Source organism: Gopherus flavomarginatus, chromosome 5 (assembly GCF_025201925.1).
Source record: "Gopherus flavomarginatus isolate rGopFla2 chromosome 5, rGopFla2.mat.asm, whole genome shotgun sequence".
NCBI lineage: Eukaryota > Metazoa > Chordata > Testudines > Testudinidae > Gopherus > Gopherus flavomarginatus.
Window position 1 is genome coordinate 48881110 of NC_066621.1, and position 22162 is coordinate 48903271.

Below are 22162 nucleotides of genomic sequence, written 5' to 3' on the forward strand. Positions count from 1 at the left end.
GATAAGCACCTATATCACAAAAACAATCCCCACAATTGGTACTAACTAGTATTGTGGGATCTTGTTCTCCTACCGCAAAATACAAATAAGTCCCATTAAAGATTTGGTGGGGTGACACAGTTTCTTACAGTAGGGACATTTATGGTAGCAGACTGGGAGTTTCAACAGAAAAGCCAATTGAAAAGGTCTGGAAGCTACATTATTCTTTTACACCTAGAGGTGGTTCCTCTAGGTTAGGCATGTTAGCATAGCAACATAGGGAAGTTTGCACTGCAGGCCCGTACCTGCTGTGTGGTTTGCTAGAGGGTGTCATACTGAAGAGCTGACTATTCAGCCTATTTCAAGAGCCTGATATTACTCCATATATTAGTGAATATTTGTATCTGGTGTATATATTTGTTCCTCAATAATAAATAATGCCATTTTGGGCTTTGATGTTACCGAATCTGATGCAAAGACCCTGATGTCAATAGGATTATTTCCAGTGAGAATTTAGCTTTGGATCAGGCCAATGATGTACCAGTACTTTCTTGCCTGAAAGCAATAGCTCCTTGATGATATAACCATATACTGTAAATCAGTTGTGGGTTTTTTGATATTATCTATTCAATTTTTGATTGTAAGAAAATGACCATAAATGAAACAGTGAGTTAGCCAGAAAACCAGTCTGATGAAAATTGATCACACTTGTTGCAAATCACCACCATGTCTTTTTTTGCTGTTAATATTTTCCCGGAAGTCAATAACAAAAATATGAATGCTTGAAAGACAACAACCAACCAACAGTCTAGCCTTGGAGGGATTGCAGAATTCTCTGAGGGCAGAATTTACCCTTTGCCTTCCAGAAATATCAAATTTATACACTAAGCAACATAATAAGGATGTTCATGGAGGGATTTTGACTTGCCCCTTTAGGTTCTGTTTAACAATAAGAAGGTTGTGCCAAATGTTTCCAAGAATGGTATCATCATAACCAGTTCTGGCCTTTATGTCGTGGTTGAAATACCTGAACAAAAACTGTATGTCTCCTATGGACGACTTATGTTTTACATAAAACTCCCTTTCAGCACCTTTTATAACAATACCCTGGGGCAATGTGGTAAGTATTACATTCAGTTTTAATTAACAGATATACCAACTGTTTGTCCCTTATTTGTATCAAAGTTCTGTTACCTCAGGATAAGATTATTTAGCACTGCAGTTTAACGTGTTTCTTTCTATTCAGTGGGGTCAAGGTGGTAAGAGAGTCTCAATTCACCTCGTTTTACCCTTTCCCATTTGGTGGTGGTGGTGGTGGTGGTGGTGGGGTGTGTGTGTGTGTGTGTGTGTGAGAGAGAGAAAGAGGGAGTTCCTTCACTCTTTACCCCATCGCCTGATCATATCTGCTCAAGAATGTTCATAAAGTCCATTTTAGGAGACCTTGGGGAGCCCTGTGTTAGGCAGAACTGTCTCAATCACTTAAGCCGCCTGGAAGAATTCATTAGCTGACACTTCAACTGTACTTGTCACAGGTAAATGCCAAGCTAGCTATATTAGCCTTCTCCTCCTCCAGACACTTTCTTCCTATGAATTCAAGCAAGGCCCTGTGCCTGACATCCTTCCAACAGGAGTTAAAACTTTCCCTGTTCCTTTTGTGTGGATACCCCTGTCCTCTCTGATAGAAGCGCTCTGTGTTCTTTAACATTATACAACTTGCCTTTATATTGCTGTCAGGTACATGCACCAACCAAAAGTCTGATGATGCTATGAAGAGGAATGGTGAGATTGCAGACTCCTTCAGGGAGATGGCTTTAGACTGGAGAGTGCCAGATCCTACCAACAGAAATTGTGAATTAAGTACCCTGGCACCAGCTCAGACAGAGAACTCATTATCCAAAGTGGGAGCTTGTGCTCCCAGTGCTCTTTGTCAACTCATCTGGTAAGACACATTCCTGGGTGTGTTATGTACATAGTCAGTTCTACAAGAAGGCAGCTCTTTACTTCACAAGGTGACTGGGTGAATTGTCTTTAAAATATAAAGTAAATTAAAGAATGGTAAATGTAGCCAGGCTTCGAGGTCACAGATTTTAAACAGTGGTTAGTGGTTTGGGACTCTAATTTTCGAAGACTGGATACTCCAGAGTTGATTTCTGAGGAGGGGATTTAAGGTGTCTAAAGTTTGGCATCCAATATAAGTAGTTATCTTTGGAAAACTTAGGCCAACATTTTTGAGTATCTTGATTATTTGCCTGCAAACTGTGAATTAAAATGGGCACTATCAAGTATGTTCAAATAGTTAATTTTTTAAAATAATTTTATTATTAAAAATAAGATTAACAAAAGGAAACTGCACACCCATGGAAAAATATTTGTACCTAGAATTACAGCACTATGGCTGCAAAAGAGTCTTACTGTCATGTTAGATGACATAGGTTAGATAAATGTCTATTAGGGATGGTCTAGAGAGTATTTGGTCCTGCCATGAGGGCAGGGGACTGGACTCGATGACCTCTCGAGGTCCCTTCCAGTCCTTGAGTCTATGAGTCTATGAGTCTATGTTTCAATCTATTATCAAATAGCTCAGTGGGGGTATCTCTGTGCTGCAGCTGGGAGTGAGCCACCTCGTCCATATAGAGAGACTCACGCTCACTTTGCTTGAGCTACTGTGCTTAAAATAGCAATGTGGTCACTGTGGCTGCGATGGTGACTTGGGCTAGCCACCCAAGCTCAGACTGAGGGGGTCAGGTGGGCTTGAGAGCCTGAGCTCCCACCCAAGCTGCAGTATCCACACTGCAATTTTTAGCATGCTACCTCAAACAGAGTTTGCGCAAGTTGGTCTATCTGGGCTGGGAGGCTCGCTGCCAGCCACAGTGTAGACATACCCTGGGAATACAAGGTGCTATAAATAATGTTGAGACAGAAGTCATCATTAATTGAGATGAAAATCTGATTTGTTTCCATTGATAGTTATGCTGGATATTTGGTATCGAAGGAACATTTCCCATCAGAATGATTTAAAGTTGGGTCTTCAGCTTGACAGTTTCTCTTGATGGATGCTTGTTTCTGAGTAGAATTCTTGTTATGAAATTGCCAACACTCACTATGAAAAACAAGTCCCTTGTCTTTCTTTAATAAGGAATTTGACAGGCTGTCACAGTGCCATTCCCCCTCGACCTTACTATGAGGCTTGTGTTGTGGATGGCTGCTCAGCATTACGCCAGAAGACTGAATGCCAAAGCCTTCAGACCTATGCGACCTTGTGTGGATTCCATGGGATCTGTGTTGACTGGAGGAGCAAAACTAATGGGCAGTGTGGTGAGTTGGGGAAGACTTTGCTGGAGTGGAAGCTATTTTATTCTATTCCTCTTTCTGTTTAAATGTGTATATTCCCATTCTAGAAGATACACAGGACTTGCATCTTCTTTCACATGCACTGGAGCAAATCATATCTAGCGCCGTTGAAATCAGTGGAGTTATGCCAGTGCAGAACTAACGTAAATAAGGGGAGAATGTGGACCCATACTGTCTTCTGAATGGTTCAGCACCAGGCTAGGTTTAAAAATGTTTGTCCCCCCTGAAAATTTACATTTTTTAATCAAAAAACTGAAAACTGCCAAAATCAAAAAAATTTTTTTTGTTTTTCAGATTTTTGGCTTTCTGACAAAAAAAATCAAATATATTTGAGGAAAGCAGATGCTTTCTGTGATTTTTTTCCCCCTTTGGTTAAAAAAAAAATTGCTGTCAAAGTTTCCACAGAAAAATTTTGACCAGCCCTATTCAACACACACCGCATGTAGGTTTGCATCCTCATACACTCTCTAATCAGTTAGAGGAGCAGCTCTGGAGTCCTAGACAATCCACCGCATTAAAAAAGCCTCCAGGCCAGATTCTTCTTTGTTACGCTAGCTTAAATAAAAAGCAACCCCACTGACTTAAGTGGAGTTACTCTTAACTTCTGCCAGTGTAACAGAGAAGAGTTTGGCTTAATAATTCAGCCCCATCATTCATAACATTCTAGTTTAGGCACTGTCATACTGCTTTTATTCAAGGGTGTATCATGGGCGGGGGAAAAGATGAGAACTTGGCTATATTTCAAAGTTTCATTAATGGTTTTTAGCTTGTTAAAATATTAACTACAATTTCATCACTAGATGGCAATATTGCTTAATACATTTGGTTTCCCTCTGCTAGTTTTGCCTCTTCTTGTCAGAACCATTTAGTCTACATTACTAGAATAATTAGCCTACACAACTGCAAACACAACAGAACCCCTCAGTGGAAACAACCTCCTTTGTGTTTTCATCCGGGTGGGATATTTTATCTACACATTATAATTTGTATCCACAAGTGTTAGACAGAGCTGGCACTCTACTCTGCATATTATAAATGTTCCACAGAAGCCAGATGTTCTCAGGACCAGATCTACAAGCCATGCGGGGGAACAGAAAGAAGCACATGCTTTGGCAGGTGGGTCATTTACTAAGCACCAAGAGAAAGGCCGATATTTTCAAAAAAGCTGAAGGGAGTCAGAATTCCAATGGGATTTGGGTTCTTAACTCCCCTAGGCCAAATTTCTACTCAAAATTCTGTGTTACATCAGCCCTAAAAAGTGGATGAACATAGCTCAGTGTCACTTATCTTTCCCTATGTACATGCAGGAAAACCACCATCCCCTTGCAAGATAAGGATCCAGCACTTGTTGAAGGGTGCCACTGCCCCGATGGAAAGATCCTGCTGAATAATCTTGATGGCATTTGTGTTTCTGTCTGTGGTAAGAAAATATAAAAGGTGGGAAAAGATGAAACACCAGCTTAAAACTAGCACTTTAGGGGTCCATAATGCAATTCACCAGCCTGGTCTTTTGCACCCAGGGGCTGAGTGTACTATGGAAACAGTATGCTTAGTTTTGGGGAAAAGTAAAGAATGTGTCTAATGTAGCCTTTGGGTGGCCTTTTCTGGCCAGCTCAGAAATGATTCTGGTAAATTCTGAAGGGGGATGTGCCCCCCTCTTTTTATGCAGAAGGATGAGCCTTTGAGTCAGGAAGTAATAAACAGGACATCTTCAAGATCTTTTGGATGGCTGACCTGTGCTTTTTAGCCAGGGCTCATTCTTTTCAGGTCCCCTTTTCAAAGCCTCCCAGATCCTGGTTTTGATGTATGTCTCTCTTTCTCTCTGCTTCTGCCACTCTCTCCAGCTCTATTATATTCTTGAACTGACTTTTATAATTATACAATTGTTCTATTTTGTAGGCTGTATTGGACCTGATGGATTAGTGAAACAGGTAAGGAATAGGATCTGTGAAGAAGTGTTCTTTGAATAACTATTTTACACAATAGCCAGATGCCTTCACCTATTGTAAATATGATTGCAAGAATTTTTCATTCTTTTAATGCTGAACTCAATGCCAATGTGCAGTAGAGATAGTGTGGGGAAACAATGGGCCTTCTAACTTTTGACTATGCTTCATAACATCAATCCTCATATGAGATACTGATGCAAAATTGGCAGCCAATTAAAATCACTGTTTTTTGGGAGATCCTTCAGGTTTCTCTCCCAACACACGCACCTGTAGAGAAAGGGAAGAGGCTACAGCATGTTTTATTAAGCAGATCTTTTAAGTTCCCTTTGGAATTAAGAGTCTGTAGGGTTTCATATAAACAGCCCAACACCAGACCTTAGGATAAGAGACTCTGGTTTGTAGCAGCCCCTCATTTCTCATTAATTTATTACTTCTAGGTTCCATCCATTGATTGAACTGTCCCTTTTTTATTTGCATAGCCTGGAGAGACATGGGAATATGATTGTCAGTACTGCACCTGCAATGAGGCGACCTTGAATATCTCTTGTTCACCCCACTCTTGTGTTAAGTCTCTGCCAGTCAACTGCACTAAAGAAGGATTTGTTCCTAAAACACGACCACGTTCAGAAGATCCCTGCTGTTCAGAGACAGTGTGTGGTAAGAGATTGGTGACACTGACTTGCCTATAGAAAGAATTGTCATTTTTGGAATGCTAGCTCTGTGACAGGTTGGACCCCCCTTTCGGGGTACCCCCTGATGTGCTGGGGTCCCACGGAGCCTGCCTGTCCCACCAGCGTGTATCCCACCCCGACACACACTCTGTGCTGCTGTGTCAAGCTCTCCAGCCCCCTTCTAGCACACACACAGGTAGGGACATGCCCAGCTGTAGAATCGTAGAGTCTGCAATAAGCTGTGTGTGGGAGGACTGGGCTCAGGGAATTGCCCAGCACTTTGGTGCACACCTCCTCTGTAGTGTCTTGCGCTGTACAGAAATTCATACAGTGTAAGCTCATGAAATTCGCCTGCTCCCTGAATGTGGAGGAAGATATGCCAGCTTTCTACCTCCACCTCCCCATTTGAATTGCACAAACTGGGTTTTGGAATAAACAAAAACAACTACACAAGGTAAATTTTAAGTGACTATAAGAGATACCAAACAAAACAAAGCAGATTACTGAGCAAATAAAGCAAAATTAAGCTTAATACACTAAGGAATACTGGATACAAATAATAATTTCTCACCCTAAATGTTGCTTCAAGCAAGTTGCAGAGTTTCTTGAAGGTAAACTGCACTGCTTGCAGCTTAAATCTCCAGGGATTCCTTTTACAGGCTGATCTGTCTCAACTAGACTCAGCCCTCTGACCCCAGCTTAGATCCTTTGTTTCTTCAGGTGTTTTCAGCAGTCTTCCTTCTTGGGTGGGGAGGCAGTGGAGAAGAGACCCAATTAACTCACTTCTCAGCCTTAAATAGGATTTACATATGGTGGAAACATATTTACATTTTGTTTCCCAGTCTGACCTCACCCCCTTTTAATGGAAAAACACTGGAAGCCCAAGATGGGGGAGGGGGTGTTATACTAGGTAACATGATCACATGATCCTGCAGTGTCAAAGCAGCAACCCAGGAAGCTTCTCAGGAAGGTGGGAGATTAGTATCTTCAAAGTTTTATTGTTCTTTCTAATGGCCCATCCAGGCTGATTGCCTACTGTCTGGTGGGCATTCCCCAAGTACATACACAGTTGTAATTGTTACATAATCAATATTACTAACTTCAGGTACAGAAATTACACATGCACACAAATTGGATAATTACATTCAGTAAATTACAACCTTTCCAATGATACATCACATGACCCATCTTGCTTAAAACATATCTTAATTATGCCATAATCATATCATAACAATATTTCTATGAAGAATATGGGGGTGTAACATCACAAGCTCCAAAGAGGCCAATGAAACTGGGCATCTGGGGTTGTTGGCTTATAGACTCTAGGACTGGAAGGGACCTTGAGAGGTCGAGTCCAGTCCCCTGCCCTCATGGCAGGACCAAATACTGTCTAGACCATCCCTGATAGACATTTATCTAACCTACTCTTAAATATCTCCAGAGATGGAGATTCCACAACCTCCCTAAACAATTTATTCCAGTGTTTTAACTACCCTGACAGTTAGGAACTTTTTCCTGGTGTCCAACCTAAATCTCCCTTGCTGCAGTTTAAGCCCATTGCTTCTTGTTCTATCATTAGAGGCTAAGGTGAACAAGTTTTCTCCCTCCTCCTGATGACACTCTTTTAGATACCTGAAAACTGCTATCATGTCCCCTCTCAGTCTTCTCTTTTCCAAACTAAATAAACCCAATTCTTTCAGCCTTCCTTCATAGGTCATGTTCTATAGACCTTTAATCATTCTTGTTGCTCTTCTCTGGACCCTCTCCAGTTTCTCCACATCTTTCTTGAAATGCGCTGCCCAGAACTGGACACAATACTCCAGCTGAGGCCTAACCAGTGCAGAGTAGAGCGGAAGAATGATTTCTAGTGTCTTGTTTACAACACACCTGTTAATGCATCCCAGAATCACGTTTGTTTTTTTTGCAACAGTATCACACTGTTGACTCATATTTAGCTTGTGGTCCACTATGACCCCTAGATCTCTTTCTGCCATACTCCTTCCTAGACAGTCTCTTCCCATTATGCATGTGTGAAACTGATTGTTCCTTCCTAAGTGGAGCACTTTGCATTTGTCTTTATTAAACTTCATCGTGTTTACCTCAGACCATTTCTCCAATTTGTCCAGATCATTTTGAATTTTGACCCTGTCCTCTAAAGCAGTTGCAATCCCTCCCAGTTTGGTATCGTCTGCAAACTTAATAAGCGTACTTTCTATGCCAACATCTAAGTCGTTGATGAAGATATTGAACAGAGCTGGTCCCAAAACAGACCCCTGCGGAACCCCACTTGTTATACCTTTCCAGCAGGATTGGGACCCATTAATAACTACTCTCTGAGTACGGTTATCCAGCCAGTTATGCACCCACCTTATAGTAGCCCCATCTAAATTGTATTTGCCTAGTTTATCGATAAGGATATCATTCGAGACCTTATCAAATGCCTTACTAAAGTCTAGGTATACCACATCCACCGCTTCTCCCTTATCCGCAAGACTCGTTATCCTGTCAAAGAAAGCTATCAGATTGGTTTGACATGATTTGTTCTTTACAATCCATGCTGGCTATTCCCTATCACCTTACCACCTTCCAAGTGCTTGCAGATGATTTCTTTAATTACTTGCTCCATTATCTTCCCTGGCACAGAAGTTAAACTAACTGGTCTGTAGTTTCCTGGGTTGCTTTTATTTCCCTTTTTATAGATGGGCACTATATTTGCCCTTTTCCAGTCTTCTGGAATCTCTCCTGTCTCCCATGACTTTCCAAAGATAATAGCTAGAGGCTCAGATACCTCCTCTATTAACTCCTTGAGTATTCTTGCAAAGCTCCAAGTAACTTCATCCTCTCTCAGTCTTCCACGGGCAGCTGGGTATCCACCAAGGTCTTGGCGTGCTTGACCTCTGTGATCTGGGGCTCCAGCAGCTCCCAGAAGGGAGCTTGCAATATGCATCCTTCCTTTTCAGCAGTCAGCCCTGACTGAGCTGGGCTGCTCCCTTTTATCCTGAAGCTTCCGTTGGAGCATGCCCGGCAGCGGTGAGGGAGTGTGGCTTCCTCTGCCCACAATATGAGTTAACCCCTTCTTGTCTAGTGCAGCGCTGATACACCCCATCACAGAGGCTTTGACTCAATTTGTGTACATCTTCTATTTACAGAATGTGATGTAAAGTCCTGTTCTCCTATCAAAAGACAATGCGATTTAGGCTTCCAGCCAGTGGTAGCTATTTCTGAGGATGGCTGTTGTCCTATTTTTTCCTGTAGTAAGTACATTTCCTTACTATATTCTGGCTTTCATTATTTTGAAGGGGACTTCATCTAGGAGTTTAGTCCCAAAATGTACTCCATTCACTAGTTTTTAGTCACAGAACTGTAATACACAACTACAATATCATGAGTGTGACTCGGTGACCAATGTCCCAATTTTATAGGGACAGTCCTGATTTTGGGGTCTTTTTCTTATATAGGCTCCTATTACCCCCTACCCCCATCTCGATTTTTCACACTTGCTGTATAGTCACCCTAAGTGTGACCTAAACCCCCATTTGGTCTTTGGTCAATGCTGATGATGCTATCACAAACAATAAAGTAAAGAAGTGAATCTCAGTTAATTTCAAGTGTGATTAGAAACACGGGGGAAAAACAGTGTTTGCCAGATGGGAAATACTGGTAGGTGAAATTTTCCCCTCATGCACTAAACATGGGCAAGGATGGAAATTAGCTACACATCCCAGCCATTCTGCATTTGTTATGTTGGGTATTAGGGTTACTAGATTTGTATAGTTGTTTTCTACAACTTGTTTAACAGACAATTAAGAAATGTGAAACTAATACATGTTGACATCATTCTTAGATCATCCTTTTTGTTCCATCTTTCTTATAGTACCGAAAAGTGTATGTGTTTCTGAAGGAGTTGAATATAAGGTAGGACTTACCACTTCTTTCAGTGGGCTGGCATGTCATGACTTCAAGATGTTATTAGTGTGTAATTATCAAAATTCATCTAAAGATTTCATTTCAATGAACATAAAGCCCCATACTAAAATGACCCATCATTTCTTATTGCAGCCTAGTGAGTAGTGGACTGGAATTCAGAAGAACTGGGTTCTAATCCTGGCTCACATACTGGTCTGCTGGGTGACCTAGGGCAAGTCCCTTCATGATTCTGTGCTTCACTTTCCTTTGTTCCAGTGTTTGTGCAGCATATAGCACAACAGGTCCGTGGTCCATGACTGGGATTCCAAGGTGCTACAGTAATACATAGAATAAATTATAATAATGAGGATAATGATATGGATCTCCTTTGTAAAATACATGGAGAGCTACTGATGGAAAAGTGCTACATAAGTTAGGTGTTATGTGTTACTGGAGAAATTACCTAATAGTGATTGCTAGGGTAACAGTTTCTTTCATAAAAGGCAGAAATTGTGGAAAAATAACATCGCTTGCCTCATAACCTAAGGCGGACAGAACGCAATGCCATCCACAGCCTCAGAAACCACCCTGACATTATCATCAAAGAGGCTAATAAAGGAGGTGCTGTGGTCATCATGAACAGGTCTGACTACCAAAAGGAGGCTGCCAGACAACTCTCCAACACCAAATTCTACAGACCACTTCCCTCAGATCCCACTGAGGAATACACTAAGAAACTGCAACATCTACTCAGGATACTTCCTACACTAACACCGGAACAAATCAACATACCCTTAGAGCCCTGACCAGGGTCATTCTATCTACTACCCAAGATCCACAAACCCGGAAATCTTGGATGCCCCATCATCTCGGGCATTGGCATTCTCACTGAAGGACTGTCTGGATATGTGGACTCTCTACTCAGACCCTATGCCATCAGCACTCCCAGCTATCTCTGTGACACCACTGATTTCCTGAGGAAACTACAATGCATTGGTGACCTTCCAGAAAACACCATCCTAGCCACCATGGACGTAGAGGCTCTCTACACAAACATCCCCCACACAGATGGAATGCAAGCTGTCAGGAACAGTATCCCTGATGATGCCACAGCACAACTGGCTGCTGAGCTCTGTGCCTTTTTCCTCACACACAACTATTTCAAATGTGATGACAATATATATCTCCAGATCAGTGGCACCGCAATGGGCACCCGCATGGCCCCACAATATGCCAATATTTTTATGGCTGACCTGGAACAACACTTCCTCAGCTCTCGTCCACTCATGCCCCTTCTCTACCTGTGCTACATTGATGACATCTTCATCATCTGGACCCATGGGAAGGAGACTCTGGAAAAATTCCACCACGATTTCAACAGCTTCCACCCCACCATCAGCCTCAGCCTGGACCAATCTACACGGGAGGTCCACTTCCTAGACACCACGGTGCAAATAAGTGATGGTCACATTAACACCACCCTATACCAAAAATCTGCCGACTGCTATGCCTACCTTCATGCCTCCAGCTTCCATCCCGGGCACATCACACGATCCACTGTCTATAGCCAAGCACTGAGGTACAATCGCATCTGCTCTAACCCCTCAGACAGAGACCAACACCTACAAAATCTTCACCAAGCATTCTCAAAACTACAATACCCGCACGAGGAAATAAGGAAACAGATCAACAGAGCCAGACGTGTACCCAGAAGCCTCCTACTGCAAGACGAACCCAAGAAAGAAACCAACAGGACTCCTCTTGCCATCACATACAGTCCCCAGCTAAAACCCCTCCAACGCATCATCAGGGACCTACAACCCATCCTGGACAACGATCCCACACTTTCACATGCCTTGGGTGGCAAGCTAGTCCTTGCCCACAGGCAACCTGCCAACCTGAAACATATTCTCACCAGTAACTGCACACCGCACCATAGTAACTCTACCTCAGGAACCAATCCATGCAACAAACCTTGATGCCAACTCTGCCCACATATCTACACCAGCGACACCATCACAGGACCTAACCAGATCAGCCATTCCATCACTGGTTCATTCACCTGCACATCCACCAATGTAATATATGCCATCATATGCCAGCAATGCCCCTCTGCTATGTACATCGGCCAAACTGGACAGTCGCTACGAAAAAGGATAAACGGACACAAATCAGATATTAGGAATGGCAATATACAAAAACCTGTAGGAGAACACTTCAACCTCCCTGGCCACACTATAGCAGACCTTAAGGTGGCCATCCTGCAGCAAAAAAACTTCAGGACCAGACTCCAAAGAGAAACTGCTGAGCTTCAGTTCATCTGCAAATTTGACACCATCAGCTCAGGATTAAACAAAGACTGTGAATGGCTTGCCAACTACAAAACCAGTTTCTCCTCCCTTGGTTTTCACACCTCAGCTGCTAGAACAGGGCCTCATCCTCCCTGATTGAACTACCTCATTATCTCTAGCTTGCCTGCATATATATACCTGCCCCTGGAAATTTCCACTACATGCATCTGACGAAGTGGTTATTCACCCACAAAAGCTCATGCTCCAAAATGTCTGTTAGTCCATAAGGTGCCACAGGATTCTTTGCTGCTTTTATCATAAAAGAGGTATTCCCCTGTATTTCAGGACTAAAATGTCAGAAATGTAGCCGAAGGCAATAACTAAATACAAAATTTCAAGTATCAATGGAAGTTTTAGGAGTAGCTAATTGGTCAAACTGTAGAATAAAATGCAATAGGGAAGTTGTCGGATGTTGAAGTAATACCTATATTTAGCATATTTGATTCTGTTGGAATGTTATTCTAGTACAGTGTTAATTTTGTGATATTGATGGTATGTTAATTAGAGATTGGAAGGTGTTCGAGTCAAAAACTTGTGCCAAAAATAAAAGGCAAATATAGTAATTTGTTAGTATTTTACAGAGAAATGCACACGTTTTAGAGGCTAATAAACTCTTCTTCTCCCCTCTCCTTTCCTCCTTATTTTAAGCCAGGGAGAGTGGTGCCTAAAAACTCTTGTGAAGATTGCTTGTGCACTGAAAAGCAGGACCCTGCTACACAAACCAACCAAATTCAGTGCACTCCAGTAAAATGCTCAACTGATTGCCGACAGGTAAGTAACTTCTACGCTGTAGTTCTCTCTGCTAAACTAAAACTAGGTTTGTGTTCAGGTGAAGAGCAATGGTTGGTGGAGGATGTGCCATCTCAGCAATCAAAAAAATAAAACATAATAGGTACTTAACCTGCTTAAAGAGAGGAAGATGCAGCAAGCTGCTAGTTATAAAATTACTTCTTTAGAGCTGTTCTGTTTGTCTCTGGCAAAATTAAGGGGCCTGTCCCAGAAAGGCATGATGGGATAAATACTTACTATAAAATGGCAACTCCACCCACAAGCTGGTTAATGGGGAAGATAAAGTCATTGAAAGGTGGTGTTTGCATAGTTGCCTTGGTGATGTCTATCACCACTATATGGTAAAAATGTTAAAAAAACTATTCTGATTTGGCTCAAATACAAATGTCCCAATGAAACTAAATGTTCTAAAATTAAATGGATTAGTTGTTTGTAGGCAATCTACATACTGTATGTTAAGACTTTTAAAAGTCCTTGAGCCAGATCCACTAGTGAGGTCTGGTAGGAGAGTTTGTTTTGGTGATACAAAAGGGTTTTCAACTCCACTTAACAGCACAGAATGGAACATACAGAAAGAAGATATAGTCTCTAAGGTGCCACAAATACTCCTGTTCTTTTTGCAGATACAGACTAACACGGCTGCTACTCTGAAACTTAACAACACAGGGGATGTATTTAAAAAATGCCAAATTTGCTCAAAAAGTGGATGGTGCTGGTTGTTGACAATGGGCTAATTCCATGACAGTTGAGTTTGCTGATTCCATGGATTCTGAGGCTGCTTTTCCGGGTTGAGTTCTTATGGTGAACTACTAAATCTTAAACCTCTCTGGTAGAACCACCGTGGAGGGCAGTGGTGCGAACACCGGCTATCATCTTCAGGGATGATTTGCTCTTTCAGTCGACAAGGTTCTCCAGGCACTGGGAGGTGTAGCCTGTATCTCTCTGCAATAGCTTTGCTGAACCTAGCTCCCTGTATTTAAAATCTTGAACATATAACTTGAAAACAAGTACAGAAAAGCTTGATCTTCTGCCCCGCCCCTGCTCATATCAGGCCAAGCATAATGCAACATTCTAGCTCCTCACTGGATGATGCAGATGGAGCCACACATATGCATAGGACTAAAGTCCACACAGGAGGAATAGGTGAAAGTAGTTGTAAATAAACCTTACCTTCAGTCTTCTCAGCACATCTGAAATAGTGACCATACCTGTGGAAAAATGTACCAGACAAAGTGCTGTCTTTGGATCTTGCAAGTAACAGATGGTGAGTTAGTTAGTTTGGCCTGATTTGAATATCAGCTCAGATAAGGATAGGAAATAGCAGGTTACCCAGGATGATGCCCCTGACAAAAGGGTTGCTAATTAGGAAAGTATTAAAAGCTGATATGATGACTGAGTGGGTTTCAGCATCAGATCTGAAATACCTAGACTCCATCAAACAATGGGGTTGAAAAGTCCTTCTAAAAAACCAGAAGTATAATCAAGGGCTGTTGGGTTTTTCCCCCATTGCACGAAGGGGGCAATGTGGATTTTGTCTGAATGCTCTTCACAGGTAAGCCACAGGTGATGTGGCTAACTGATGGTGCATTTTTCCCCCCAGGGTTTCCGCTACATCAGAGAAGAAGGCAGGTGTTGTGGCCAGTGTGTGCAGGTGGCCTGTGTGGCAAAGCTTCCATTTGGCATTGTGACCATTGAGGTGTGTGTGTGTTCCTCTGCTCGACAAGGAATTGCAGTATGACACTGGGTCATCGTTTTAGAAATTCAGCTTCCCGTCAATGTCAATGGAGAGTTCTGCTTAAAAACTGAGTCCCTCTATGTGTTGCAGCATTAGGAAGTTAATGCCTTTATGAAATATAGCATTTCTGAAGTGAATGTACGTAGGTATTTATATGCCCCTTCCCTGCCATCACTATATCTGAGCACTTCAGTCATTACTGAGTTATTCATGCAGTACCTCTGCGAGGTAAGAAAGTGTTATCCCCATTTTACAGATGGATAGCTGGGACAGAGACTGACAGACCTGACCAAGGCCACACAAAGTCTCCTGAGTCTTAGACTAGTGTCTTTCTCTCTGCTGCATTACACAATGTATCTGTTTAGAAGAGGCAAAAATCTTGACCAGTCTGTGATCTGACACAGTGACTAGTGGCTTATATGCTAGCTCTCACATCCAGCATCTCATCTATATGATTTTTTGTATTCCCTGGTCACTGATATTGTATACTACATTCACCAACTCCAAAAAGTTAATTTTGTTATTAATCTTTTGACCTCTGTTATAAAGGCTGACTTCCTATTTCACGCTCTTTCTCCCCTGGCCCCTCTACCTGCTGAAAAAAGAAAATAGGAGAAAACCTAGATGAAAAAAAGGATTTTCCTCTATGCTTATCTTCTCCCATAAATAGTAACACCACACACATCAATGCATAAGTGTGGGCCTTGCTATGTCTCTTAATATCCCTACCGTTGTGAGCGTTTGATTATTTCAACTCAGGTAACAATTACAGATGGGATTGTCAAAGCAGCCTAAGGGAGTTAATGCAGGATGAGAGTTTGGGAGTTGCAAATACCTTTCAAGACAGAAGAAAAATCCTGTCCCTATGTTGAATCATGTGTTGTCTCAGGATAACTTTATTTTTTCTGCTTTATTCAGGTTGGGAAGATCTATAAACTTCTGGAGGATAACTGTACTCTGTATAATTGCACTCAGTCATCAGGCCAGTTTGTCTTAACTAGCACAATAATATCCTGCCCAGTGTTTGATCCATCAAACTGTGTCCCAGTGAGTATTTTATAGCTGGAATAGTATAAGTGAATGATACAAGCAGCTTTGTGATAGTGGACTAGTGGATTGATTGGGCACTGTGTCTCATTGCTTTCGATATAGGGAACTGTTGCGACAACTTCAGATGGATGTTGTAAGACATGTGAGTATGGTCAATCCAGTGATTCATTAATCAAACATTCATTATGGCCCTGATCCTGCAAGGTAATGAATGCCCTCAACTCCCACCGAAGTCAGTGGGATGTGAGAGCAGTTATCACTTCTTGGGAGTGTTTAGTTCTTCACTGTATAAGGTTCAAAACCAGCCTAGTCCTTCAGTGGTCCACTGGAAAAAATCTTCATGCTCTCCCTTTCTTGGTTTTATAAAGAAGTGAGATATTTATAGTTTAGACTAAGTTTCTGATGAAAGAATGATGTAACCTGTTAGAGAATGTGTTCTGGATTCTGACATCTAGGAACTGCACAGAAAGCATGATTCTGTTACTGTGGGATCTATGCTAAACAGTGTTGGCTGCTGTAAAGCCATCAAAGTGACAATTAGCTAATAAATGTCATTACAGAAATGTAGGCTATATAAAAAATACACAATTGTATCTGCTTCGAGCCTGGATCCAACAAAGCAGTTAAGTGTGTGCTTTTAAGCCCATGTTTAAGACTATCCTTAATCAGCAAAATACTTATGCAAGTGTGTAAATGCTTTGCTCACCTGGGGCCTTTAAACTCTCCTTGGCTATTTGAACTCTGACTATTCTTAATAAGACAGAAACGGGACTTGGTTGCTTAGTGGATCTCTCTCAGTGCTTTAAGTCTAATCTGAGCAAGGCTAATAGAATCCTTCCCTCCTAGGTATCCCCTTGTCAAATGTCTGCAAACTGAAGCTGAAAAAAGAATACATCACTCACAAGAGCTGTAAATCAGCAGCTCCTGTCCTGGTGCCTTCATGTGAAGGGTCCTGTGGTACATACTCTGTGTAAGTAAGAAACTGCTTCTCCATGCTTATATGATGTCTTGTCCTCACGTGTTCTTGCCTCTGCAGGATCACAGCTATTATCTCAATTAACCCTTTTCCTTGATCCTCTGAAAAGGAAGCTGGATGAGCACAGCACCAGCCTTTCAGCCATGAAACTACATGTCATGCTTGCCTGTTTTGTCACTAGGATTGCCATATCTAGGCTTGGTAAATAGGTCATGTTTAACAGGTTAACTAACTCATTTTTACTTACACATTTTTAAATGTTTGGGGTGTTTTACTTGCAGTTTGGGCTCTGCATTAGGCTGATTCTTCCTTTCTGTGTGGTCATTTTGGGCCTAGTCCATGGCCCCTTTAAGTCTATGGAAAGCCTTCCACTTACTTCAGGTGGGAGTTTTTCCATCAACTTCAGAGGTTTTTGGATCAGGCCCACCAGGACTACTAATGTCCTGAGAATAGGCTGTTACTGATATTGTTTTTTCTCCTGCTGCTTACAAGCAGAAGAAACAGTAAAGCTTTCCTTCCCCACTCACAGTTCTAGGGGAAGCTAATGGTAATGAAGAGCAGGAAAGCGATAGCTAATGGATTGATCTATTAGTTTTGTTCCCCCAGGTATGCCTTTGATGACAGTAAAATTAAACACAAATGCACTTGCTGCCATGAAACAAAGAGCCATGAGGTGAAGGTGGAACTGATTTGCTCTAAGAGGAAGAGAATCAAATACACATATGTTCATGTAGATGAGTGTGACTGTGTGGAGACAAAATGCCAAGAGAAAAAGCCATAAAGACAAAGTGCTGGAGAAACATCTATTTTTAATGCTTCACCTGTGAATAGTTTAGAACATAACTGTGAGTGTCCACTGACCTTTTAATGAGGTTCCTTCCCTCTTTGCTTTTCCTTCCAGTAATCTGTGCAGTTGTGGAAATTTACTAAAGGATGCTGCTCTAAATGTTTGTAGAATAAACTACGTTTCAAAGCTGTTATATTCTGCTGTGGCATTTATACTCTCAACTGATATGTATGCCAGTGTCTTTCATTCTAAAGTACTTTATAAGCTATTTATATGCAATTCCAGAGATATGTGATGCTGTGCAAATACAAGACTTAGCCCCTGTCTGAAAGAACTATACATGTGCATCCTACACTTGATTCACCTCTGCAGTAAAACACAGCCGCTTTTTCACAGCACTCATTCAGCTGAAAAAGCAGCAATGAATACCATAACCAGCTGAAACTATAAGGAGGAATTCAGAGTGACAGGTTGTAATTTGTCAAGCATCATGGCTGGAACACCTACTCTTATGAATAAGCATAAGAGGAACTCTTATTGCTATGAGTGGTCAGGATCTCTGCTGTACATCTCAGCCAAATCCCTGCAGCACCAAGAATCTCCTGTGGTAATGCATTCATGCTAAGTGGCAGAGAAGACCAACACCTATCAGATCACCAACACGGCTTCATGTAGCACCCAAGTTGCTAGGGGATCGCCTGTGTCTGGGCTGCTTTGGTTGAGATGGCCCTAGTGGAATCTGTGGTGGAATAAAGCCAACATAACAGAACCAGCATCATTCTCCTCCCTGCATCCAGTGTAGGTAACACTGCCAGGGAGAAATGAGTGTGGCTGAAGTTTCTCTGCACCCTGACAATCAGTGACTGACTCTTCCATCCATTAGCAGCTAGTGTGATTTAGAGCAGCAAAACAACTTCCCTAACTTACATGCACAGACCAGCCTAGTTCAGAGTCAAGTCAAGGGTACACAAAATGACTTAAAACCACCTTTGCTCTATCCGCTTGAGCTGTGCACCACTTGGCTGAAGATCTTGGTCAAAAAGACATGAAGCAAGGTGTCATTTCCTATTGCATCGTGAGCATTACAATGATGGCTTTCCCAATGCAGTTCTAAAAACACACTTTTTGTGTAAATGCAAGTAAATGGTTATTTGTATGCCATTCTGTTCTTGTCTGGCTTGTTATATAGACTAATATCTATGGAACTAAGGTAACACTGGCAGACTGGCTTCATTGGTGCCCAATGAGAAACTGAAATCCAAACAGTATTGTTCATTACATGCTATCATGCAGTGACTACTAGCTACATTATAAACAATCAACTACTATTCCAGCATCTTCTATGGGACAGAGGAATTAAGACAATGTGATGTTGACCATGGTCAAAAACTGACCACTAGATGTCACCACTGTTACATATGTAAAGTATACAAGCATGGCAGGTCAGTACACTTTTTAGGTGCATCCTGGAGTTTGCTGCTAGCCTAGTTTTCACATGAGATCTAGAGGTTGTGAATTACTAATCCAATCTATGGCCCAATCCTGCAATCTGATGCATGTAGGCTGGCAGCAGTGTCCACAGGGAGCCTTATCACATCACAGGATCAGGGTCTATCATGAGAAGAGTGGAAATGTCAAGTCACTTGCCCTCCAGTTTCTTTACATAATACAAAACCAGAACCTGCCTGTCTCTTCTCAGTAAAGATTCTAAAGCATTAAATTATACAATATAATCTCATTTATCTACTGTAAAAATGTATAACATTTTTTAAATTGTGCTTCATAACCTTAATTAGGACCACAGATACTAGATAAAAATAATTGATTGTAGAAATAAATAGGTTAAGACTATGGAAAAGATTCCAAAGCCAGAAGGGAGCATTGTGATCATCAAGTCTGGCCCACTGTGTAACACATAGCAGAGAACTTCCCCAAAAGACCTTCTAGAAAAACATTGAATCATGATTTTGAAATTGCCAATAATGGAGAATCTACCATGAATCACCCTTACTATTAAAAATTTAATCATAATTTCCAGTCTGAATTTGTGTAGCTTCAACTTCCATACGTTGGATCATATTATATCTTTCCCTGCTAGACTGAAGATCCCATTATCAAATACTTATGCCCCATGTAGGTTCTTATAGACTGCAATCAAGTCACTCTTTAACCTTCTCTTTGTTAAATAGATTTAGCTTCTTTTGTCTATCATGATAAAGCACGTTTTCTCATCATTAAATCATTTTCATGGCTCTTCTCTGAACCCTCTCCAATTTATCAACATTCTTCTTGAATTTTAGACACCAGAACTGGACACAATATTCCAGCAGTGGTCATAGTTGTAGTTAAGGTTAAGAAGAACTATTTAGGATTCTTCTTCAGGAATAAGAATATAATTTTAAAATGGATAAATATGATTATAGCATTACTTCACTCCTCACAATGCTTATTCAAAAAGGATATTTTTAAGTGACTAATGATGAAGACATGAAGAAACTTATCTTTTAATTTCTAACATTTTAAAGCATTGAGAGTGTGGAGCGCTAAGTAGCCTAAGCTACCTGTAATTTAATGCTGTTTTTGTAAATGTTTTAGCTGGTCTCAGGGCAGTACCACATGGACAGACATACTAAACTGGTATTTATTGGCACCCTGGTTGTCAGTCTACCCAGGCAGGCCCAGGATTTGAGTGAGCATAGTACATGAATGACCTTCTCCCTCCAATGTGCCCAGAATGGCTCATCCTGGAGTGAGGAATGCCAGTGGGACAGTGTAGGGAAGCTTACACAACCACTTCAATAGTCTGCACATTGTTCTTACTCAGTTACCTCTGCAGTGGCAGGCAATGCTGATAATCCCTAATAATCATGCAGAGAAGGGCATTCAGCCCATGGCAGTTTTAAAATGTGAGAAGGAGGAAAATTACATTCTAATTTTAAACTAGTAATGTATTTATTCTTCTCTGAGCCTGGCTACTAGCTGCAGTCAGCCCATATCACTACAGCTGAGACAATTTTTTTTTAAACTTTTAGAATCATAGAATATCAGGGTTGGAAGAGACCTCAGGAGGTCATCTAGTCCAACCCCCTGTTCAAAGCAGGACCAACACCAACTAAATCATCCCAGCCAAGGCTTTGTCAAGCTAGGCCTTAAAAACCTCTAAGGATGGAGATTCCACCACCTCCCTAGGTAACCCATTCCAGTGCTTCACCATCCTCCTAGTGAAATAGTGTTTCCTAATATCCAACGTAGACCTCCCACACTGCAACTTAAGACTATTGCTTCTTGTTCTGTCATCAGGTACCACTGAGAACAGCCTAGCTCCATCCTCTTTGGAACTCCCCTTCAAGCAGTTGAAGGCTGCTATCAAAGCCCCCCCTCACTCTTCTCTTCTGCAGTCTAAATAATCCCTGTTCCCTCAGCTTCTCCTCGTAAATCAAGTGTCCTGCCCCCTAATCATTTTGTTGTCCTCCACTGGACTCTCTCCAATGTGTCCACAGTTAGATGCCTGCAAGTCACCAGGGACTGATGAAATGCATGCTAGCATACTCAAGGAGCTAATAGAGGAGGTATCTGAGACTCTAGCTATTATCTTTGGAAAATCATGGGAAACAGGAGAGATTGCAGAAGACTGGAAAAGGGCAAATATAGTGCCCATCTATAAAAAGGGAAATAAAAACAACCCAGGAAACTACAGACCAGTTAGTTTAACTTCTGGGCCAGGGAAGATAATCGCGCAAATAATTAAGGAAATCATCTGCAAATATTTGGAAGGTGGTAAAGTGATAGGGAATAGCCAGCATGGATTTGTAAAGAACAAATCATGTCAAACCAATCTGATAGCTTTCTTTGATAGGATAACGAGTCTTGTGGATAAGGGAGAAGTGGTGGATGTAGTATACCTAGACTTTAGTAAGGCATTTGATACAGTCTCACATGATATTCTTATCAATAAACTAGGCAAATGCAACTTAGATGGGGCTACTATAAGGTGGGTGCATAACTGGCTGGATAACCGTACTCAGAGAGTAGTTATTAATGGGTCCCAATCCTGCTGGAAAGGTATAACAAGTGGGTTTACGCAGGAGTCTGTTCTGGGACCGGCTCTGTTCAATATCTTCATCAACGACTTAGATGTTGGCATAGAAAGTACGCTTATTAAGTTTGCAGATGGTACCAAACTGGGAGGGATTGCAACTGCTTTGGAGGACAGGGTCAAAATTCAAAATGATCTGGACAAATTGGAGAAATGGTCTGAGGTAAACACGATGAAGTTTAATAAAGACAAATGCAAAGTGCTCCACTTGGGAAGGAACAATCAGTTTCACACATACAGAATGGGAAGAGACTGTCTAGGAAGGAGTATGGCAGAAAGGGATCTAGGGGTTATAGTGGACCACAAGCTAAATATGAGTCAACAGTGTGATGCTGTTGCAAAAAAAGCAAACATGATTCTGGGATGCATTAACATGTGTGTTGTGAGCAAGACACAAGAAGTCATTCTTCCCCTGTACTCTGCACTAGTTAGGCCTCACGTGGAGTATTGTGTCCAGTTCTGGGCGCTGGATTTCAAGAAAGATATGGAGAAATTGGAGAAGGTCCAGAGAAGAGCAACAAG

The 22162-nt window shown here is 41.6% G+C and overlaps 1 protein-coding gene across 1 annotated transcript in view; it reads left to right on the forward strand.

The window, feature by feature from the left end:
* LOC127052379 (mucin-5B-like) overlaps positions 1-17683 on the forward strand; it is a 73311-nt gene extending 55628 nt beyond the window's left edge. Inside the window, exons 34-48 of the mRNA XM_050955975.1 lie at positions 916-1099; positions 1714-1918; positions 3116-3294; positions 4377-4446; positions 4638-4750; positions 5230-5261; positions 5759-5936; positions 9100-9204; positions 9825-9865; positions 12856-12978; positions 14597-14692; positions 15650-15778; positions 15884-15923; positions 16628-16751; positions 17364-17683. Coding sequence (XP_050811932.1) covers positions 916-1099; positions 1714-1918; positions 3116-3294; positions 4377-4446; positions 4638-4750; positions 5230-5261; positions 5759-5936; positions 9100-9204; positions 9825-9865; positions 12856-12978; positions 14597-14692; positions 15650-15778; positions 15884-15923; positions 16628-16751; positions 17364-17538 — 1794 coding nt within the window. The 3' untranslated portion in view covers positions 17539-17683. The remainder of the gene's footprint in view (positions 1-915; positions 1100-1713; positions 1919-3115; positions 3295-4376; positions 4447-4637; positions 4751-5229; positions 5262-5758; positions 5937-9099; positions 9205-9824; positions 9866-12855; positions 12979-14596; positions 14693-15649; positions 15779-15883; positions 15924-16627; positions 16752-17363) is intronic.
* Positions 17684-22162: the final 4479 nt, after the last annotated feature.